General features: G+C 56.5%; 6 protein-coding genes across 6 annotated transcripts; 4 read left to right on the top strand and 2 right to left on the bottom strand.

Annotated features, from left to right (window-relative positions):
* Nucleotides 1–2,593: 2,593 nt before the first annotated feature.
* Nucleotides 2,594–3,701, bottom strand: INS49_010437 (uncharacterized protein; the record flags this gene model as incomplete). Its single annotated transcript, XM_043171162.1, has 4 exons — nt 2,594–2,650; nt 2,732–2,909; nt 3,022–3,322; nt 3,656–3,701. 4 exons carry the CDS (start codon nt 3,699–3,701, stop codon nt 2,594–2,596), a joined length of 582 nt encoding a protein of 193 aa, XP_043025727.1.
* A 1,168-nt stretch (nt 3,702–4,869) lies between these two features.
* Nucleotides 4,870–6,105, top strand: INS49_010436 (uncharacterized protein; the record flags this gene model as incomplete). Its single annotated transcript, XM_043171161.1, has 4 exons — nt 4,870–5,086; nt 5,176–5,648; nt 5,742–5,883; nt 5,963–6,105. The coding sequence occupies 4 exons, from the start codon at nt 4,870–4,872 to the stop codon at nt 6,103–6,105; spliced, it is 975 nt and encodes a 324-aa protein (XP_043025726.1).
* Nucleotides 6,106–6,705: 600 nt separating this feature from the next.
* Nucleotides 6,706–10,684, bottom strand: INS49_010435 (uncharacterized protein; the record flags this gene model as incomplete). The annotated part of the gene is made up of 4 exons (XM_043171160.1): nt 6,706–7,583; nt 7,638–9,622; nt 9,770–10,386; nt 10,640–10,684. The coding sequence occupies 4 exons, from the start codon at nt 10,682–10,684 to the stop codon at nt 6,706–6,708; spliced, it is 3,525 nt and encodes a 1,174-aa protein (XP_043025725.1).
* Nucleotides 10,685–13,323: 2,639 nt separating this feature from the next.
* Nucleotides 13,324–15,701, top strand: INS49_010434 (uncharacterized protein; the record flags this gene model as incomplete). The annotated part of the gene is made up of 2 exons (XM_043171159.1): nt 13,324–13,540; nt 13,660–15,701. 2 exons carry the CDS (start codon nt 13,324–13,326, stop codon nt 15,699–15,701), a joined length of 2,259 nt encoding a protein of 752 aa, XP_043025724.1.
* Nucleotides 15,702–16,875: 1,174 nt separating this feature from the next.
* Nucleotides 16,876–17,397, top strand: INS49_010433 (uncharacterized protein; the record flags this gene model as incomplete). The annotated part of the gene is made up of 1 exon (XM_043171158.1): nt 16,876–17,397. The coding sequence occupies one exon, from the start codon at nt 16,876–16,878 to the stop codon at nt 17,395–17,397; it is 522 nt and encodes a 173-aa protein (XP_043025723.1).
* A 493-nt stretch (nt 17,398–17,890) lies between these two features.
* On the top strand, nt 17,891–18,503 carry INS49_010432 (uncharacterized protein; the record flags this gene model as incomplete). Its single annotated transcript, XM_043171157.1, has 3 exons — nt 17,891–17,904; nt 18,033–18,082; nt 18,178–18,503. 3 exons carry the CDS (start codon nt 17,891–17,893, stop codon nt 18,501–18,503), a joined length of 390 nt encoding a protein of 129 aa, XP_043025722.1.
* Between the last annotated feature and the right edge of the window lie 307 nt (nt 18,504–18,810).

The raw sequence follows: 18,810 nt of genomic DNA, 5'->3' as shown, positions 1-18,810 counted from the left end.
GATGCCACGAGGAGAGAACGAGGTCGGGGCTGGAATGAGCTTGTCGCAAAGCGAAGAGTGTGGTACGACGAGTCAAAGCTGGGCCGACTTGAGCCGTCTGATGTTGATGTTGGGTGCTGCTCACGGACGGTGCTTGACGTAAGTAAGGGTCGCCTATGCTTTCCTCCGCACAGCCTGCGATCTAAGGAAGAAACCTTAATCGCGATAGAGTATGAGGCCAGAGTGGGAGTGAGGAGAGGAATGCAATGCAGTGTAAGTGTGAGTGTAAAGAATTGGAATGCGAGAGGAAGAGGAGAAGGGCGAGAAAAGCATGTGAGGTGTGACAGGAGCCAGTAGTGCAGATGGTGTTTCTGAGGCCTGGATTTTTTTTATTTGGATGGCTGGCAAAATGCAGGGCATCTACTCCGTGCCTCACTTAAAACGCCGTCCGTAGGGATTCTGAATAATAAGCAGCAGCAGTGAGCGAAATAGTGAAATACCGGGGGTCCTTGAGGGTGTGGGATGTCGAGCTTGGGTGTTAGCCAAAGTGGGATGCGAGGTTGTTTACCAGCCACCTCGGCCCCAGTCCCCAACCTCACCCATTTTCCAAACAGATGCCTCTTTCGTCACCAGGGCCCCGTCAACACGGCACTGCACTACACAATCAGGAAGGGACCAGCTCGTCATCAGCAATCACCAGTATCCATTTCTCTGTATCAGCTGGCTAAGTGACAACACCTGGTCGTCATGTCCTGGCCGTCACAGTCTACCCAGAGTTGTCCACTGCAAGGTACGTCCCGTCCTCGGGTATCCATCCGTCTAACAACAAATGACCCCTCCCCGCCCGATCATCAGGCTCAATTGCCATCCCATCCCTCTGAGTTGTCCGTCACTGGCTGGCCAGCCTTGGAATCATCCAATGCCGGGCCCTGCACGGCTGCAGGGTACGGAGCGGCCAACCTGCAAGCTATGAAGCCTCGATCCCACCTGTGGAAGCAGTGGTTCGCTCCGTCCCAAGCTGCACATGCACGCCCTGGTACGCAGTAGGTAGGCGTGGTAGGTAGGTAGGTATTTTGTGCTTGTGTTTGCTTTCCCACCAACAAGGAGAGCTGCTCCCCCTCCCCGCTGACTGGGCAATGACCTCGGGTGACCGGGGCTAGCCTGACCTCACTCGGCAAACCTTAGAAAGTGGGCCTGGCCTTAACCTTAACAAGCTAGAACTGAGCAAAGCCTGCCGGGCCGTTTCCCAGCTGGCACCGCTTGATGGACCCAGGCTTGGAGCCCATAACGGTGTGGCCTCACTTTGCAAGCTCAACCCATCTGACGATGCTGTCAACACCTCAGAGCAGTTGCTGAGATTCTCATGTGTCTCTAAAGTGCTTGAAAGCTCGTGTTATCATTCGTCTCCCACGAGCCGATATCACCATATATCGAGACGGTACCAGCATAATCAACATTCAAGTCGCGCAGCGCAACACTCGTCCTCCATCTGCAATAATTGCATCCTTGACGTTCTTCCTTTGAGTTCAGCGTGTGAATGGCTTAACTATGTGTGGTCAATAACTCTGCAGATGACGCCCTTGGATTTGATGACATGTCTAGTATGACGATGGAACGTGCACCTTAGCAGGAATAAAATATGAATACTCCCGATGTGGTTATCATTCCCCGTGTCCGTCAGACAGTAAGGCAGACATGTGGAATGAAAAAAAGAAGAGATTCCCCATTGGCTTCTCACGAAGTAGCATGCATATTGCAATCCTTCTTCGTTCGGCTCAGCACCAACTAAGTGTGCTATCAAAGACTGCAGATGCCTGCTGCGCCCGTTTCATCGGATCTACATGGGCGTGTACGAGGAGGTGGACACGATACGGCCCAGCGCAGCCTCTTGGAGTCAATCGCACAGGTCGGTGCTCCGCCAGGATCGAATGCTCCGCCCTGTGGAGGGCCGAACGCCCGTAAGAACGGGTCGGTCTGGGCCCACGCAGCAGCGCCGATACCCAGCTGGTGGTCTACGTGCTCAGCGTGTACGCTCAACATTCATACGCGCTCGGGCTTGCCCCATGTGATAGTCATCAGAATGGCTTCTCCTCTCCGTTCAGAAGCAATGTCTGTCGCCGTCTTCCAGTGTCACTTGGCGGTGCCAACCAATCTAGCAATGCTCAGTCGCCTTTGAGCGAGGTTGCCAGCGTCCAGAGCAAGAACAGTCAGTCCCTTGGATACAGCCAGCCTGGCGGAATATTGAGTCACATCCCCGTGACGTGCTCGTCAGTGGCCCCGGGCCTTCATCGGTGAGGTATCATGCATTTTCTAGTATTGCTCGCGGCTTCATTATCGATGGGAAGCACCGAGAGCGAGGATCTCACACCGTTTCTGGAAGTATTCCAACCTCCCCACTCGATGCTGTCACGTGCCACTCAGAAGTATGTGTAGTCGTTTGGTCGCCATCGTTCTGGCCAGGAAGAAGGCATCGATTCGTCAAATTTCCGATTCTTTTTGATTCCGTAGCGTCATGCTACTTGACATGCATATGTCCCAAAATTGATGAACCCCTTGCCACTCCGTGAACCCAGAAAAGCACAAAGAAACCGAGACCGAGGACCCTGGTCTCCATTTACGCCGCATCCTCGACGACGTTGCCCTTCTCCGAGACGTACATACCGTCAAGGAACTGTCATGCCGTTAGTTCTCATCCTGCCCCCCGGATTCCACTGCCATTAACGCCGCGCTAGGCTATGGGAAATTATCTTACCTTTCGGATATCCTTGTTTCGCACCCGGCAGATCTGCTGGATGTCTGCGGCGGACTGGGAGACAGCCTCGAGGGAGTTGCCGGACAGGACCAGCTCGTCCTTCTGGGCCTTGGAGATCTCGACATCGACACCGGACTGCATGATGACTCTGCGAACGAGCTTCTCGCCGATGAAGTTTCTGTTCAACCAAGATAATCAGCCTCCGTGCTCCCATTTTATACCGGACCGCCCGTGACATTTTGACCCTTCCTCCCTCTGATCATCCCAGTGGCGTCTGGTTCTCAACATACCGGATCTCAACCTCGTAGACACCGTCCGAGTTCTTGTCCAAGTTGACGTTGATGGGGAAATGGGCGTAGACGTATCGCATCTTGTACTTGAAGCCTTTCGTGACGCCGACGATCAGGTTGTTGATGATGGTGCGGACGGTTCGGAGGGCGGCGACGTTCTTGCGGACACCATGGTGGATGTGGATGGCGATGACGTTCTTCTTGGGCGTCGAGAAGCTGACGGCGATGTGGGACAGGTCCTTGACCAGCTTGCCCCGAGGTCCCTCGACAGTGACCTGTCGGGCCTTGATCTGGACCTTGACTGTTTGTGGGGACAAAAACCTCGTCAGTATTTGATGCAAAAACCCATGCTCGTTGTATGTTTGCCTAGCAAGTGCCAGCCGTTGCCCGTCAATCGCCAGAAAAGGAGCCCCAACTTGTCGCATCCCTGTGTGGTTCCGGCCGGTGAGAAAAGAAGGCCATGGTGGTCGCGTCTCGATGGATTCGGCAGGGCATAAATATCTGCATGTCTGTCTCCGTGGGACCGCTCCTCCGGCGTCGTGATTTGTCGTTTGTCCTCCTCTTGACTGGCAATTGACGGCCCGGCTTGGCTCGCTTTGGGCTGGAATTCAGGCGTGCGAAAGGTTAATCGTACCTCCCTCTGGGATCTCCAGGGTCTCCTCGGAATGAATGTACTTCATCTTGCCGGTCGGTTCGGGGGGGGTGTGGCGAGATGGGTTGTCGATGAGGGTATCTTCAAAGGGCCGCGAGGTTCGCTCTCCGACTGCAACTTTTGAGAATCACCCACTGGCCCAAGCGAAATTCGTGCGCCTGCTGGATTTGTCCGGAGCTTGGAATTACTTTACGCCGTTGGGGTGGACCCACTTGGCGCGACTTTCGCTGGTCCCGATGAGCGATAAGCGATCATCGGCTGTTCGCCTGCCTCACCCGCCTCCCTCGGCTCCCTCGCCAAACTTTCACCTCATTCAGTCCTGATGGGCCAGTAAAAGCTGTGTCTCACGGGCTTGGGACATCTGGAAGACCATCGAAAATGCTTTTGTCTTTAAATGGGCGTCGAATGTTTATTCTCAATCCAGCTCAACGATAACACTACCCCAGCACCCTTGAATTGACACGAAGCCATGGGAGCTACCATATTTAATATGCCCAGTTTCTAAAAATTGACTGGCATTCAACTATGAGCGATTGAGAGTCAACTTACGCAGCTCGATCAGGTTCAGTTTGGTAAGGCTTGGTCGTGAAGCGTTTGGGTAGCTTGGTTTTATTTGGGCGTTGGACTACGAAGTCAGCATGCATGTCTGCGTCCACCCCTCGGACGGAGCTGTTGGAGAACAATTGAACCCTGGGGTCGGGCCATGTGATGCTCGGGTCAAAGAATATAGGCTCACAGGACTGATGTGCCTAGACCATGAGACCTTCGGTCACTTAGTCCACAAGTGCTGTCAATGGCAAAAAGATTATACGTCCTATATACACAGCAGACAACATGTTGGCTTCTCTCGTGGGGGGATGTCCTGTTCTGGCTGGTCCATGCGTTGCGTTTGTCTGCTGTAGTCTAGATCCCAGCTCCCTCCCCCTGTACCCTGGTGGGTTGTCTTCAACGGGGAGCTTGGCCGGCAGTGACGCCTCGTCCGCTCAAGAGGCACCTGGAGTAAGCTACGTAGTCGCAACCACGTCCGCGCTCACTCCCACTCCCACTCCTAACCTCTCACCACCTCGACCTCAGCGCAACCATCCTCGGCGCCGACTGCCCCCCGTCACGAGCCCGGGACCATCCCGCCATATAATACTTTCCCGCCAGATCAATCCACATCAGTCAAGCTGCCTAGCTCACGGGGCGCCGGCAACATGTCGTACTTCTTCGCGACGCCCGTCGACATCGACGTCGTCCTGGAGGATGCCGACGAGCGCGCAATGGTCGACGTGAAGCTGGACAAGAACCGTCGTGAGAAGGCACCGCTGTACATGGACGGCGAGTCGGTCAAGGGCGCCGTCACAGTCAGGCCAAAGGACGGCAAGCGCCTGGAGCATACCGGCGTCAAGGTCCAGTTCATAGGCACGATAGGTGCGCCGCCCGCCTGCCCATGGCCACACGAGCACTCCTAGGCTCGATTCCGGCCCAAATTCGTACCTGCTGACATCCTGGTGCTTTAGAAATGTTCTTCGATCGCGGCAACCACTACGAATTCCTCTCCCTGGTCCAAGAGCTCGCTGCGCCCGGCGAGCTCCAGCACCCCCAGACCTACGACTTCAACTTCAAGAACGTCGAGAAGCAGTACGAGTCCTACAACGGCATCAATGTCAAGCTGCGCTACTTTGTCCGCGTCACCGTCAGCCGGCGCATGGCCGACGTCATCCGCGAGAAGGACATCTGGGTCTACTCGTACCGCATCCCGCCCGAGATGAACAGTAGCATCAAGATGGACGTCGGCATCGAGGACTGCCTGCACATCGAGTTCGAGTACTCCAAGAGCAAATACCACCTAAAGGACGTCATAGTCGGGAGGATCTACTTCCTGCTGGTTCGGTTGAAGATCAAGCACATGGAGCTTAGCATTATCCGGAGGGAGACGACCGGTGCGGCGCCGAACCAGTACAACGAGAGCGAGACGCTGGTGCGCTTCGAGGTGAGTGTCGCCGCAGATTTTCAATCCTACGAGGTCGAGGATGGAGCACGATTGATGCGCTGGGAATGCTGACCGGCGGTTATCTCGGAGCAGATCATGGACGGCTCGCCGTCAAGAGGAGAGACCATCCCCATCCGACTCTTCCTAGGCGGCTTCGACCTGACGCCAACATTCCGCGACGTGAACAAGAAGTTCTCCACGAGATACTATTTGAGTCTGGTACTCATTGACGAGGGTAAGTCCCATCCTGCCAGGGGAAGCCCACCCGTCTCACCCGGTCCACGATCACCATACTTACTTGCACATCCTGCCAGACGCCCGGAGATATTTCAAACAGTCCGAAATAATACTCTACCGCCAGGCTCCTGAACTGGCCAACGGCGGCAACGCTGATGGCACGGCACTGCCGGCGCCGCCCCCAGAGAACGCGAGCAAGGTGGCGGCGGCTCACGCATGATCCTAAGTGGGGAGCTCCGCACCTCGCTGTCGCTCGCTCACTGAGCGGTGGTGGCTCGTGATTTAATCTAGTTCACATTCAAAGCATTGTCACGGCGTTCTTGTTCTATGATAGGTCTTCTTCAACGGGCAAAAACAAAACATTAATTTCGACAGAGCCCTCTGCTTGCGCATCCGTGAGCGCCGCGTCGAGCTTGGTGGTCCGCCGTCCGGCGCCGTGATTCAATTGGGCGCAGTCATGACATTGAGAACTGACCTCTTGTCTCTCTCACTCTCTCTTTCCCTCTCTCAACCCCCCCCCCCCGTCGTAGACTGCAGATACGTCATCAAAAAGTGTCTTTCTGTGTGCCCGGTAAGTCCATCTGCCTGACAACAGTAACGCGCTTGATGCAAGTATCAACCAGTTCATCCATGCCCATGGTGCCCATGGTGCCCATGGTGCCCTATGCGGAGGCTCCGCTTATTCTTTTGTTTTCTCTCCACCACATTGGTATCATCGTCAAGGCTCAAAATGCAACTGTGCTTGTGCCTCGTAATCCTACAAAATCCATGCCATAGAGCCTTCGTCACCACCTGCTTTTCCGTTTTTTCCCGAGTCCGCTCACTGGTCAATGACCATCACATCATCGTCGCCATCATCCGCCGTGAACCCAAACTGGTTGTTCTGTATCGCCGCGATCCGGTCCAGCTCCGCCTGGTACTGCCTCCTGAGGTCCGCCAGCGTGACCACCTTTCTCCTCGGCTTGGCGGCGGCGACTCCTTCGTGGTCGGCCCCGGCACCCTGCGCGCCGCCATTAGCCGACGGCGCCTCCTCGACGGTGATCCAGGCCTGCTTGGGGTCGACACAGCTCAGCGCGTTGATCAGCAACAGGAACTGCCTCGTCACGGCCGTGTCGAGCACGTCGTCGCCGTTGAGGCTGTCGCCCTCGCCAGCCTGGCGCAGCTTCTGCAGCCGGTCGTGGAGCACAGCCGCCGCGCCGCGGTAATCATTGTGCGTGATGCGCCACGCGTACAGGATCTGGTGGTATGGCGTCCCGCGGATCACATCCGTCGTGTTCCTGCATTTCTGCTGCAGTATCGAGTCGACCTCTTCCTGCATGCCCGAGAACGGCAGCGCCGTCAGCTCCGACGTCTGGGCCGTCTCGCACATCCGCTCCACGAGTTTCTTCAGGCATGACAGCTTCAGGGCGCGGTCAGGCATGGACAGAAGGGTCGCGTGGGCCATCTCAAACCGTGAGATGGATGTCGAGGCGGTGAAGAGGCGGCTGAGCATTTCTACCCTCGTCACTTTGGCATCTGGGGCCTGAGCGAATTGTAGGGAGAGTCGAGCGAAGTCAATGACATAGGAAAAGGCCTTGTGCCGGTCATATAACGAGACTATGTGGGAGTAGTAGTTGGCGAGGCCGCTGTTCAGAAGGTTCTTCTCTGTCTCGTCTAGGAGCCCACCGGTGTGTCGTTCCGTATGTTTCATCGGGACACCTGAGAGGGTGTTAGAGTACGACGTTATAAGTATGCTGGCTCTGGGAAACTTACTCATTCCAACCGCAGCTTTCTTGAAGTGGAGTGCAGCCGCGGTGTAGTCCTTGAGTGACAGGAAGACGCGGCCCTGGATGTAGACTGGGAATGGGTCTTGACCACAAAACCTCGTGAGTTCCAGCGCCAGATCTGGCCGGTCTGCCTTCAACAGGGAGCATTGTATAAGCTCTGGCGAAAGCTCAATGCCACTGTCAGGCGCGCAGATGTCGATCACTACATCCGTCAGGCTCGATGCCAAAGGCTCACCATCGACATCCACGAGCCCGAGCAGGTGGCTAATAATCACCTCGAAAGCAGTGATTGTCCGCATATCGTCTGGCCGTTTCGTAGTTGTTGGTGATCCATTAGACCGTTCGGGTTTCAGAGCAGGCACACTGATCTCTGTCTTGACTAGCCACCTGAGGAACTCGAGATGTTTTAGGGCTTCGATAAGCTGGCGGTAGACATAGCCAATATCCAGTCTGGAGTGGAGGGCGCTCTCCTCGTGGTCTTCGTCGTACTCATACTCCATATGGACCAGGAGAAGCAGCTGGCTTAGCAGAACCTGCCACTGCAGATCTGCCGTCTCTTGTACCGACTTGACGACGACCTTCCTGCCGAACTCTGTGAGTGGATGTCGCACGTCTCGTGCGCGAGTTTCTTCGGCTGTTGCGAACAGCTCGATAAGTTGTCGGTAAAGCTCCTGTGTAACGATCCTGAAGTCGCTCCCTAGACTCTCAACAACTTGGGCCGCATCCTCTTCGGAGATCCCTCGCCATGACGCTGATTCGTCGAAAAAGCGTTGTATTCTCTCCATGTCCGTGTCTGCTGATTCCTCAAACAACTCCACCCGCAGAGCGGCATTGGCTTGCTGCATGATGCTGTCCGAGAAGTTATCGATCAGGTCCAGCCCAGCAGAAACCAACGCCGCCACGTTCTCATTATCTATGTCGATGGTGCCCGCAGACTTGTGGTAGATCTGGTCCAGAGTTGAGCAGGGGTGAACAGCGGCGACCAGGTCGGCACACAGCACCCAGGCCAAGCCTGAGTTGTGATCCAGGGCCAGCGAGAGTGCCTCGCCCCGCTGCTTATCTAGTTCCAAGACTAGACGATAGAATCGACGCCATGAGACCTGACTGTGGGATCGGAACTGATCAAAGTCCATCTCGCCGCTTGCAAGTCTGTCAAGAGCCGCTGTTGAACCCAATACGGAGCAAACCGCCTCAACGAGGCCCTTCCCGTTCCTCGAAGTGGCTTCCTTGGAGCCCAGCCCTCGCTCATACATGGCCAGGGCAGCCTCGAGCGTAGCCTTTGAAAATCGTCCGGGGTAGAACAAGGTCTGGAGCCACTTTTCTGTGGCGTCGGTAGGATCGCCGGGGTTCGAGGACTCGGCAGTAGGTTGCTCATTGTCAATGTAGACAGACTCCCATCCAGACCTCCAGTCGTCTTCGGAATCGGAGGCACGAAACTGGAGTTTCTGGACTCGGTAAGTAAGGTTATTCTTGGTCAGTATCCAAAGGTGGAGGGCCGTGCCGGTAGGTTGTGCCACGCCGAAGTCCGCCAGCGTCCACACATCCCCTGACGAGAGGCCTGGGGGCGTAAGTTGCTGGTCTGGGAACATGTCATGGACAAAAATTGTCGAATCATCCTGGGTCTCGACCTTCCAGAACTTGAACTCATTGGCAACCGGAGAATAAGTCACCAAGGTCCGCCGGCCTTCAGCGTGCCCAACGATCCGGATTAAATTGTTGTATCCGGGATCGATGATCCACTTTCCAATATCTTGTGGGTTGCGCTCCACGCCCAGCATGTCCGCCGTGTACAGAATGGCGCCTGAGCGGACGTTCCAGATGCGCAAACGGTGATCGAGACAGACCGAGAACAGGAATTGGGCGTAATCGACACCCAAGCTGTCGGTCACCACGGACGTGGCGGCACTCAGTTCCATGTTGGCCTTGCCGTGCTTGATGGTGTGGCCGCCCTGGAAGGGCAAGGGGAGCAGGCTGCGAAAGCTCGTGGCCCAGCCTTGGGCACTGAAGTTTGTCTCCTTCCACGATTGACCATTGACTAATTTCGGAATACGTCAGTCGGATTACCCCTGTGCTATAAGAGAAGGTCCTGTACCGTTGTGAGTCCGGTCCCTGTCAAACCTGATCAGGCCGCCATCATGGAAGGTGACGACCACCTGGTGCGCGCTGACAGCAGCCAGCCGGTGAGGACTCTTGAAGCTGAATGTACCGGCCAGGTGTGTCTTGCAGGCGTCGCCAATGCCGTTCTCAGTCGCAGAGCGTTTTCGGAAGTGATCGGGCCGCAGGGTTATGCTGTAGAGATGGTTGCTGTGATCTAGGGCGAAGATATTGAGGGCATCGTGTTCGGGGGCGTCGGCAAGGGCAATGCATGAAGCTCGTATGGGGTTGGGAAAGCGCAGGTGCAAGATGAGGTGTGCGTCGGGCGCGCTCTGTTGCTTCGAGACGTCGGCGGCGCGGATGCTCAGGACGGTATCGTCCTCCAGGACGCGCCAGAGGAAGCTACGGGGCGAGTCGTGGTGCTTCCTGTGGTATATGGAAGCGGCGCTTGCGAGGTTCTTTGAGCGGTATGCCCTCTCCTCCTCGCCATACTTGTCGAGCCCAAGAGACCGGCGATCTCTTGACCTTGTGGGCGCAGGAAGCCTGATGTGGACGATGGACGCGTTGGAGGCAGGCTCCAGACTGACGCGAGTCTCCTTGTAGAGGATTGGCGGCTCGGGCTCCATCTTGAAAGCTGCCTCCTGCGTTCAAAGTGTCCAAGTAGAGCAAAGTCCTGCGAGGGCCTGGCTACGTGACGGTTGGTGGACAGCCAGGGTCGAGTGGGAGCTGTTTTGAGATGCGCGTTCACGCGGTTTCCAGCGCTGGTGAGGCTGGCAGAATTTCCTGGCCGCCCTGTCGACCAAGCTGCAGGGCCACTAATCCCTGCAGCACTCGCAAGGGAGCTTGGACTGTATCTACCTAGGTACCAGGCACCTCGGTACCTCAACTACATACGAACCCAGCGAAATCACAGATCTTGCGCTTCTTGGAAGACCTCATTACAGTTGGTTACAGCTACTATTGATTGCAGCACCATTACCTAGGTAGATACGGCCGACTACCCTGGCCAGTAGAGGGTAGACGGGGCTCTGTCTGGAATCACCTACCCCCAAAGACTACTGATTACGGAGTCGTTGAGGAGACTGGGGTGACCACACATTGGCGCCCTGGCTGATCGTAGTCCTGAGCTTCCAAACTCCTTTCGAGCCTGTTCGGGCATAGGAACAACGTCCCTGAAAAGACTCAAACCCACCAGATCTGGCCTGGCAGACAACATGCCCTTCAGATGGGCACCCTCTCCAAGACTGATATGATGTAGTGTCGCCGGTTAAAACCATAGGAGGCCGTCACAGCGCAAAAGTGCTACGACCACCCTCAAACGTACGGCTATTTCAATCTTGCAACATTCCCCCTCGACGAGGGGGCAAGGACACCGAGCCATGGATTGGACCAGGGCGGTTTGTGGAGTTGCGTTTGAATGTGAAGAGAGGAAAAGGAGGTTTGACAAGCGACGGTACGAAGGGATTTTCTAGCCTCAGCCCAAAGAATCGCGCACGGGCCATGACGGGGCCACCCCATCGGCCGGGGCCGGGGCTGTCGGGCTCTTGCTCGGCTGGCTTCCCGGAGACCAGCCCCGGATTCTCAGAGGCGCCGGACCAAAGGCGGGGGACAGGTCTCTCCTGTCTGCACTTGATCTGCACAAATAAGGGCGCACAAATAAGGGCGCACCAATGAGGGCGCACCAATGAGAGAGTGGGGGGGGGGGTCACATAAAGATGTCGCGTGATGGCGGCACAAGACGGGCGGGAGCTATACTCTACGTCGACTGCATTGCCCTCTTCTCCTCGTGGCTGCGCAGTTCGCCTCTGGCCGGGAATCCCACGTCCGGCGCAGCGGGCAGCGGCGGCAAGTTGTATATTTCTGAAAGAGGCCAAATTCCGGAGGGAGGTAGTTCCTGTCGCGCTGAGCTACTTGCAGCATGACATACATGTTAGACCCAGACCAGGCGACCAGGCCGACGTACACATGCACAGGTACCACTTCGAGGGGTCACGAGCCCCTGGTTGACTGCGCACTTGGGCCGTGCTGCGGCTGACATGACCGCCGAATGACGAGGCTGTATGACCTGAGATGTCGCAGTCTTGGGCCGACAGGACCGAAAAGACTCAGACTGCGGCCCAGAGTCAGCATCAGCATGTTGCTCTCAATGTCAACGCGAGAGCGGCCGCACCATAGGGTTCAATGTTGGTGGATGAGGCACGCGACGGCCACGCCACTGGACAGCAGGAATGGAGGGACGAGGGTCAAGGACCAAGGCGGGCCATGGTTTCGGACAGTTGGGGCGGCGCATGTGGTCGCGTGCCACAAAGGTTCTCACGTACGAATCGTGCAGTGCTTGGCCGTTTCCGCGATTGCCTGGGGGAGGCATTTGCTGGGTGTTGGGGGGTGAAGGCGAGGGTGGTTACACGTGTGGGCATGGGCGAAGGGCATTGGCCCAAGAGGGAATCCGGGGAACCCCCGACCTAAAGGCGCGGTTCAGCCTTGCAGGAAGTGCGGTGCGGCACGAGACCACTAGTTGGGTGCAGACACATCTCTCCTGTCGTCTACGGCTTATAGTACGTGTTCTAGTGCGCACGAGGCGGCTGGGAGCCTCGGGACTGGACGCTTGGTCACGAAGCACATCAATGTGTGTCAGTTGAAGCTGGATGACGGGCGATGGATGAGACAAGGCAGGAGGACAGCCACGCTACCAAACTACCTAGGTAGGTACCCTGCGTGCATCTCAGGAGGAATGCGGTCTGTGATCTGGTCTGTGGCCAGCATTTGACAAACAGGCCGACTACTCCGTACTATATGTACCACGGTGAGAGCAACGGGCTCGGATAAACCGCCTGTCTGGATTTGCGTTTCTCGATTCTTCTCTCTCGCTCGCTCCTCAAACTTTTCTCAATTCGAAACAACACCATCCGAATCCCTCGACCGAGACTCCTACTTCCAAGGTTGGCTCCGACAGCCTGAGAGTCTAAGTCCAAGTTCTGGATCTGCGATCTGCCGGGCGGGACCCCCGTAACCCTGCCCACAAGCAGTGACGTATCACCTGCCTTGTTGACTCTGCCGTCACTGCCGTCTCCGTCCGTCTCGCAGCTTCTTTCCAGCCTTATTCAGGTACCAAGGTACCAGCCAGTCGGGCAGTGAGTGTGCTGTCGCTGCTGCTGCTGCTGCTGCTGCTGTCATCCCACACGCGCCTGCCTCTGTCCGACTTTGACAGCGCATCCCAGCTGGTGGCCCGAGTCTCGATTTCCTCGTCCGCGCCCAGCCCATGCGACACAGAATTTGGCACATTCAAAAGCCGTGCCTTCTCCTGGTCAGACCTCACCTCCTCCAGGCCCGGGGCCCTTGACCGACTGTCCGACCATCCCTCTCCGTCTGTCAGCCTGGACCATCTCGTTATTTTTACTCTCACCGTAATTCTTCGATCACTTCGCCCTGCAATGTCTCGCTCGACAAAATCCTAGAAGCCTGAAAACCTGTCTTCTCCAGTCTTTTTTTTCCCGACACGTCCTTTGCCAACCCTGACTCTGACTCTTAATCTCGACTCCGACTCTGCCTCTGGCCCTCGAGCCTGGTCGCGCACCAGGATGGCCAACGGCGCAATGCTACTTGCCGCTGCGCTGGCGCACCTGTGCACTGGCGTCATTGCTGCACCGGCTCTGGCACAACCTCAGGTGCCCCTTGCAGCTGGCGCACTCGAGCAGCACCCCTTGGTTGATACACCTCCATCACCACCGCCAATAACAGAACAGAAGAAGACCGCCCGGTCCAGAAAGCTGCATGGCCGGTTCCTGCACATCACAGGTGAGTTCCGCCCTGTCGGTGCCGCTAGCTCCCCTCCAGCAGCTGCACCAGCTGCCCATCTGCCCCACCATGCTCGGCGGTAGCAACAACGGGCAGGCCTAACACTGATCGGCCTGCAGACTTCCATCCCGATGAGTTCTACAAAGTTCACACCTCCACCGCGCAAGGCCGTGCCTGCCACAGCGGGAAGGGCCCAGCAGGCACATACGGCGCCGAGACCTCGGACTGCGACACACCCATCTCCCTCGTCAATGCCACCTTTGACTGGATAATATCCTCCAAGCTCCGCGATGAGATCGATTTCGTCATCTGGACCGGCGACAGTGCCCGCCACGACTCCGACGAGGACATTCCAAGATCGCCCGCTCAGGTGCTCGGCACGAACCGCTTGATGGCCAACAAGTTCGCCGAGACTTTTTCTGGCGACAACGGCGCCAGCGTGCCAGTAATCCCGACCTTTGGCAACAATGACATCCTGCCGCACAACGTTCTTATGCCCGGGCCCAACAAATGGCTGAGGTACTACACCGACATCTGGCATCACTTCATCCCCGAGGAGCAGCGCCACAGCTTCGAGTTTGGCGGCTGGTTCTACGTTGAGGTCATTCCGAACAAGCTCGCCGTCTTCAGCCTCAACACCCTGTATTTCTTCGACAGAAATGCCGGCGTCGACGATTGCGTCAAGCCATCGGAGCCCGGCTTCAAGCACATGGAGTGGCTGAGGGTCCAGCTGCAGTTCATGCGAGACCGTGGCATGAAGGCTATCCTGATGGGCCACGTCCCACCAGCTCGGACTGACAGCAAAATGCTCTGGGATGAGACCTGCTGGCAGAAGTACACTCTCTGGCTGAAGCAGTACCGCGATGTCGTCATCAGCGGCCTGTACGGTCACATGAATATCGACCATTTCGTTCTCATGGACACAAACGAGATTGACATCCGCTCCGCCGGGGTCGAGTCTCAGTTTGAGTCTGAGACTGCGTATGAGGATTGGGATGAGTACGAGAACGAGGACGAGGACGAGGAAATCACTGTCCGTGAGAATCTGGATGACGAGCTCTCCTTGCAGTCAGCTACCGATTACCTCGAGGAGCTCCGTGAAGGGTGGGCCAAGTTATCAAAGCCCGGCGCAGCCAAAAGCCTCGACGACTTTGAATCGGAGAGGAGCAACAAGAAGAAGAAGAAGAAGGGCAAGGACAAAGACAAACTTGACAGCGAATGGGCCGAGCGGTACCACCTGGCCCTCATCAGCCCAAGTATTGTGCCAAACTACTTCCCAACGCTTCGAGTCTTCGAATACAACATCACCGGGCTTGGGGACGCAGTGACATGGGCGGACTACACCAAGAAGCTCCCGACCGTGCGGCCAAAGGACGACGCAGATGAGACCTCTGGCGTAGAGTTGGAACTTCGCGACCTGGACGATGATGTTGAGGCCGAGAAGAAGAAACACAAGGGAAAGAAGCCGAAGAAGTCAAAGAGTGACAAGAAGAAGAAGAAGAAGAAGAAGAAGAAGAAGGGGAAGAAGGGAAAGAAGCCGAAGGATCCCAATTTGGTCGTCCCTGAGCCCCCTTCCAAGTCATCGCCCCCGGGTCCGGCATACTCACCACAGCCACTGACCCTCACCGGCTACAAGCAATATTATGCGAATCTTACATACATCAACAATGACATTGCGCCACAATCCGAGGACATCGATACCGAGAAGTGGCGCAAAGGCAAGCACGGAAACAAGATGCCGAAGAATAAGAAACCCAAGCCTCGGGAGTTTCAGTTTGATATAGAGTACACGACGTATGACGACAAGCTCTACAACCTGACCGACCTGACCGTGAGGAGCTTCGTTGAGCTGGCGTACCGGATGGGCAAGACCGCGAAGGCCAAGACTGCCGAACTACTGCTACCTGGTGGTGACATTGCCGACGACCTGGAAGAGTTCAATGTCGAAGAGCCCGAGGTTCATGACCTAGATGAGCTCATGCACGACATGTCCGAATCGGACGGCGAAGAGGCTACTGGTGAAGCTGAAGCAGACGATAATGTAGAAGCTGAGAAGAAGAAGAAAGGCAAGAAAGACAAGAAGAAGAAGAAGAAGAAGCAACAAGCCCAACAAGACCTGGCTTCACTTCCTGAGGCACGCATTCGTCAGCACGGTAGATGACGACGAACTGAAAGACAAGTTCTCTTAGATGGAGGGTGTCGTTGACACAACAGCAAGCTCCGTGTCTCGCGCGGAGTAGTAATGACAGCATTGGTGGCGTTTCTTCAAGCATTGCGATGGGCGTTTGGCTGTGCTTCTTGGTTCAACTGGTCCTGCTCGGGAATGAGGACAGGGCAGCGCTGGGAGTCTGGATGACTAAATCATATACCACCTGGGCAAGGCTTTAGATTGTGACGGAATTTGGTTTATCAGTGGGCACGAACAACGTGTATAGCATAGTGGCTGGGCAGCCTGGCGGTGGAGGCCCGGTGGTGTTCGCGCCTTGACCCTATTGTATATCCAATACCTACGGGCATAGACAGTATACTTTCAGACATGATCACTCGAACGATTATTATCATTCAAGTTCAGTCTTGCATACGAGACGGTGATTCTGCTCACAGTACGATGCACCACATGTAGAAAGCAGACGCTGCGTGAGGAGACATTGAACATGGGCAGTGTTGATTTTAGCCAAATCAGAAAACGAGTGCCAGGCCGGAAGCGATGGTGTAAAGCAAATCAACCCCTGTCGGCAAGGGAGCTCAGCTGCGTTATCAACGCTTCCCCGCCATTTGATTTATCTGGCGTGGACCCCTCCGAGCCGAAGGCCAACCCGTCTCCAACTCAACTTGCACGAGGAGTGACTGGCGGCACGGGGTTCTGGATTCCTCGGTCATCGAGACGTCTGACCTCTTTTGCTCCCTTCCACTTCCATTTCCGGCCACTCTTCGGCACGAGGCGGATTCCCACCACGCTCACATCCCCCCGCCCGTCACTGTCGAGCTGTGCTGTGCTGTGCTGTGCTGCTTAATCCCGGAAAGCACGTTACCATCGAGCCGGGTAAGCAACTCCTGGGAACCATGGGCTTTGTTCAGGCAGCAAAAGACGCGTCTTCTTTGGTCACTCGCCATTCCAGACGTGGACCTGTTCATAGGCGCTCAGTCAGTACAGTGAACTGACTTTGGACTTGCCTTCTAGTCGGTCGAGATTCCACCCCACAATAGAGCAAGCAGCTGGACATCCAACTCTGGCCAAGCCAACAGCGATACCGACCAGCGCCAACATCACAACATCAACGCAAACTACTTCCATATATCACGATATCTCCGACCCGATCCGTCATACCACCGACATGTCGCAATTCTTCCAGGATCTGTGGGAGTCCATCTTCATCCCTGGGCCCACCCCATCCCTCCTGATCGCGACCAACGTCACCTTCGCCTGCCTGCAGGTCGTCCTCTTCGCGCTGCTCCTCGCGACCTACAGCATCCACTTCATCATCCTATCCTTCCTAAGTGGCGGTCTCTGGTACGCCATCAACTGGTTCGCGCGGGAGCTGCAGGCAAACCATGACCGGGAGGTAGAGGAGAAGGCGAAGGCGGCCCGCAGGACGGCGGCACGGGGAAGCGCAGAGACATCCTCCGAGAGCGAGACCGAGGTGGAGACGGTCCTGACGAGGAGCAAGACCAAGGCGTCCCAGCAGCCAGGCCCGGCCGCCGCGAGCAGGGACGTCGAGGTTCAGGAGCCCGGCGCCGGGGATGTGAAGCCGCGCGCGTCGCAGCAGTCGCAGCAGTCGCAGGGCAGCAAGTCGAGCGCGAGCACCGAGGACGAGTGGGAGAAGGTCTCAGAGTACGAGAGCGACAAGACAAAGTGAGGCACGCTGCGTGGAGGGAGCCGTGGGAGGCATGGACTGGCCATTCTGGTTGGTGACGAAGCTGCGATGGCCGCGGGCTGCTACTGCGCTACAGCGATGGTTGGACGGAGGGAACTAGGACACCACATGGCCTTTTCACCCGCCAGTATCTTCTCTGTGCCCCTTGTACATAATCTGATTCCCATCTCTGTCTTGAGCACTGCACGAATACCCCCTTTGAGAGTATAAACCCCATTTTTGGATAAAGTACAAATAAAGTACCTCGCTCGGGGTGTGAGAGTCGCTGAATATGAAGTATCTGTGAAGTAGCTCTTCCATCACATGACTGCGGACGTGGTCCGTGCCCGGCAGCCTTCTCGAATTTGGAGGAGCTCTGGGTCGCGTCTACAGCTTCGATTGTCCAAGCCAGCCTCGTTCGCGACCAATTCAACATACGCAGCCCTGCCATCACACAGAATCGTCGAGGTGTTTGTCATTCCAACCCGTCGCCAAGATGAAGCTCGTCAGGTAAGCCCATCTCAAACTTTCTCCCTTCTGTCTCTACGTCCTCTGCACCGTTTGTGCTGAACCAGCTGTCTCAAGCATCGCGAGCCGACCGCGCCAAACCTCGAGGCTAATCATGGAACCCATGCTAGATTTTTGATGAAATGCGCCAATGAGACGGTGACAATCGAGCTCAAGAATGGTAAAAACCCCCCCGGCCTACAATAACCTGTAGCCCCCGGTCTCCTGGGGGCTTGTTTGTCACCTTTGACGTCGGCGCTGACCTGGTACGCGCAGGAACCATCGTACACGGCACAATCACATCCGTCTCCCCACAAATGAACACAGCCCTGCGCAATGTCAAGATGACGCCCAAGGGCCAGGAGCCGGTCCAGCTTGACGCCATGAACATCAGGGGGTCCACGGTCCGGTACTACATCCTGCCCGACTCCCTGCCGCTCGACACGCTGCTCATCGACGACGCGCCAAAACCGAAGAACAAGGCCCGGAAGGAGGCCGACCGCGGGGCCGGAGGTGGTGGCATGCGCGGTGGCCGCGGCGGCAGGGGCGGCGGTCGCGGAAGGGGCGGCGGCCGTGGTCGAGGCTTTGGACGAGGACGGTAAACGGAATCATCAAGGGTTTTGTGGACGGAGGCATTCGTGTGACGACGACTTCGGCGGACTGGAAAGAGGTCAGGTGCGCTGGAGCCACAACGCGCATGCCACGAGGGATTGCTCGAGCTGCATCAAAGCTCATGCGGAGGTGGGATCTATCTCGGGTCGACTGCTACAGCTTCCCGGCATTTCTCGACAAGGACGGGACCCCGGCTGGAACAGGCTCTGTGACTTGCTTGGCTCGCTGGACATGGGTCTTTGCAAGAGGGAACGGCGTCTCATTGTCGTGGCGTTGGGGGCAGAGAGGGAGAGGAGA

This window comes from Diaporthe citri (genome assembly GCF_014595645.1).
Source record: "Diaporthe citri strain NFHF-8-4 chromosome Unknown scaffold_4, whole genome shotgun sequence".
NCBI lineage: Eukaryota > Fungi > Ascomycota > Sordariomycetes > Diaporthales > Diaporthaceae > Diaporthe > Diaporthe citri.
The sequence above is the reverse complement of the archived record's forward strand: the minus strand, read 5'-3'. Positions and strand labels throughout refer to the sequence as shown.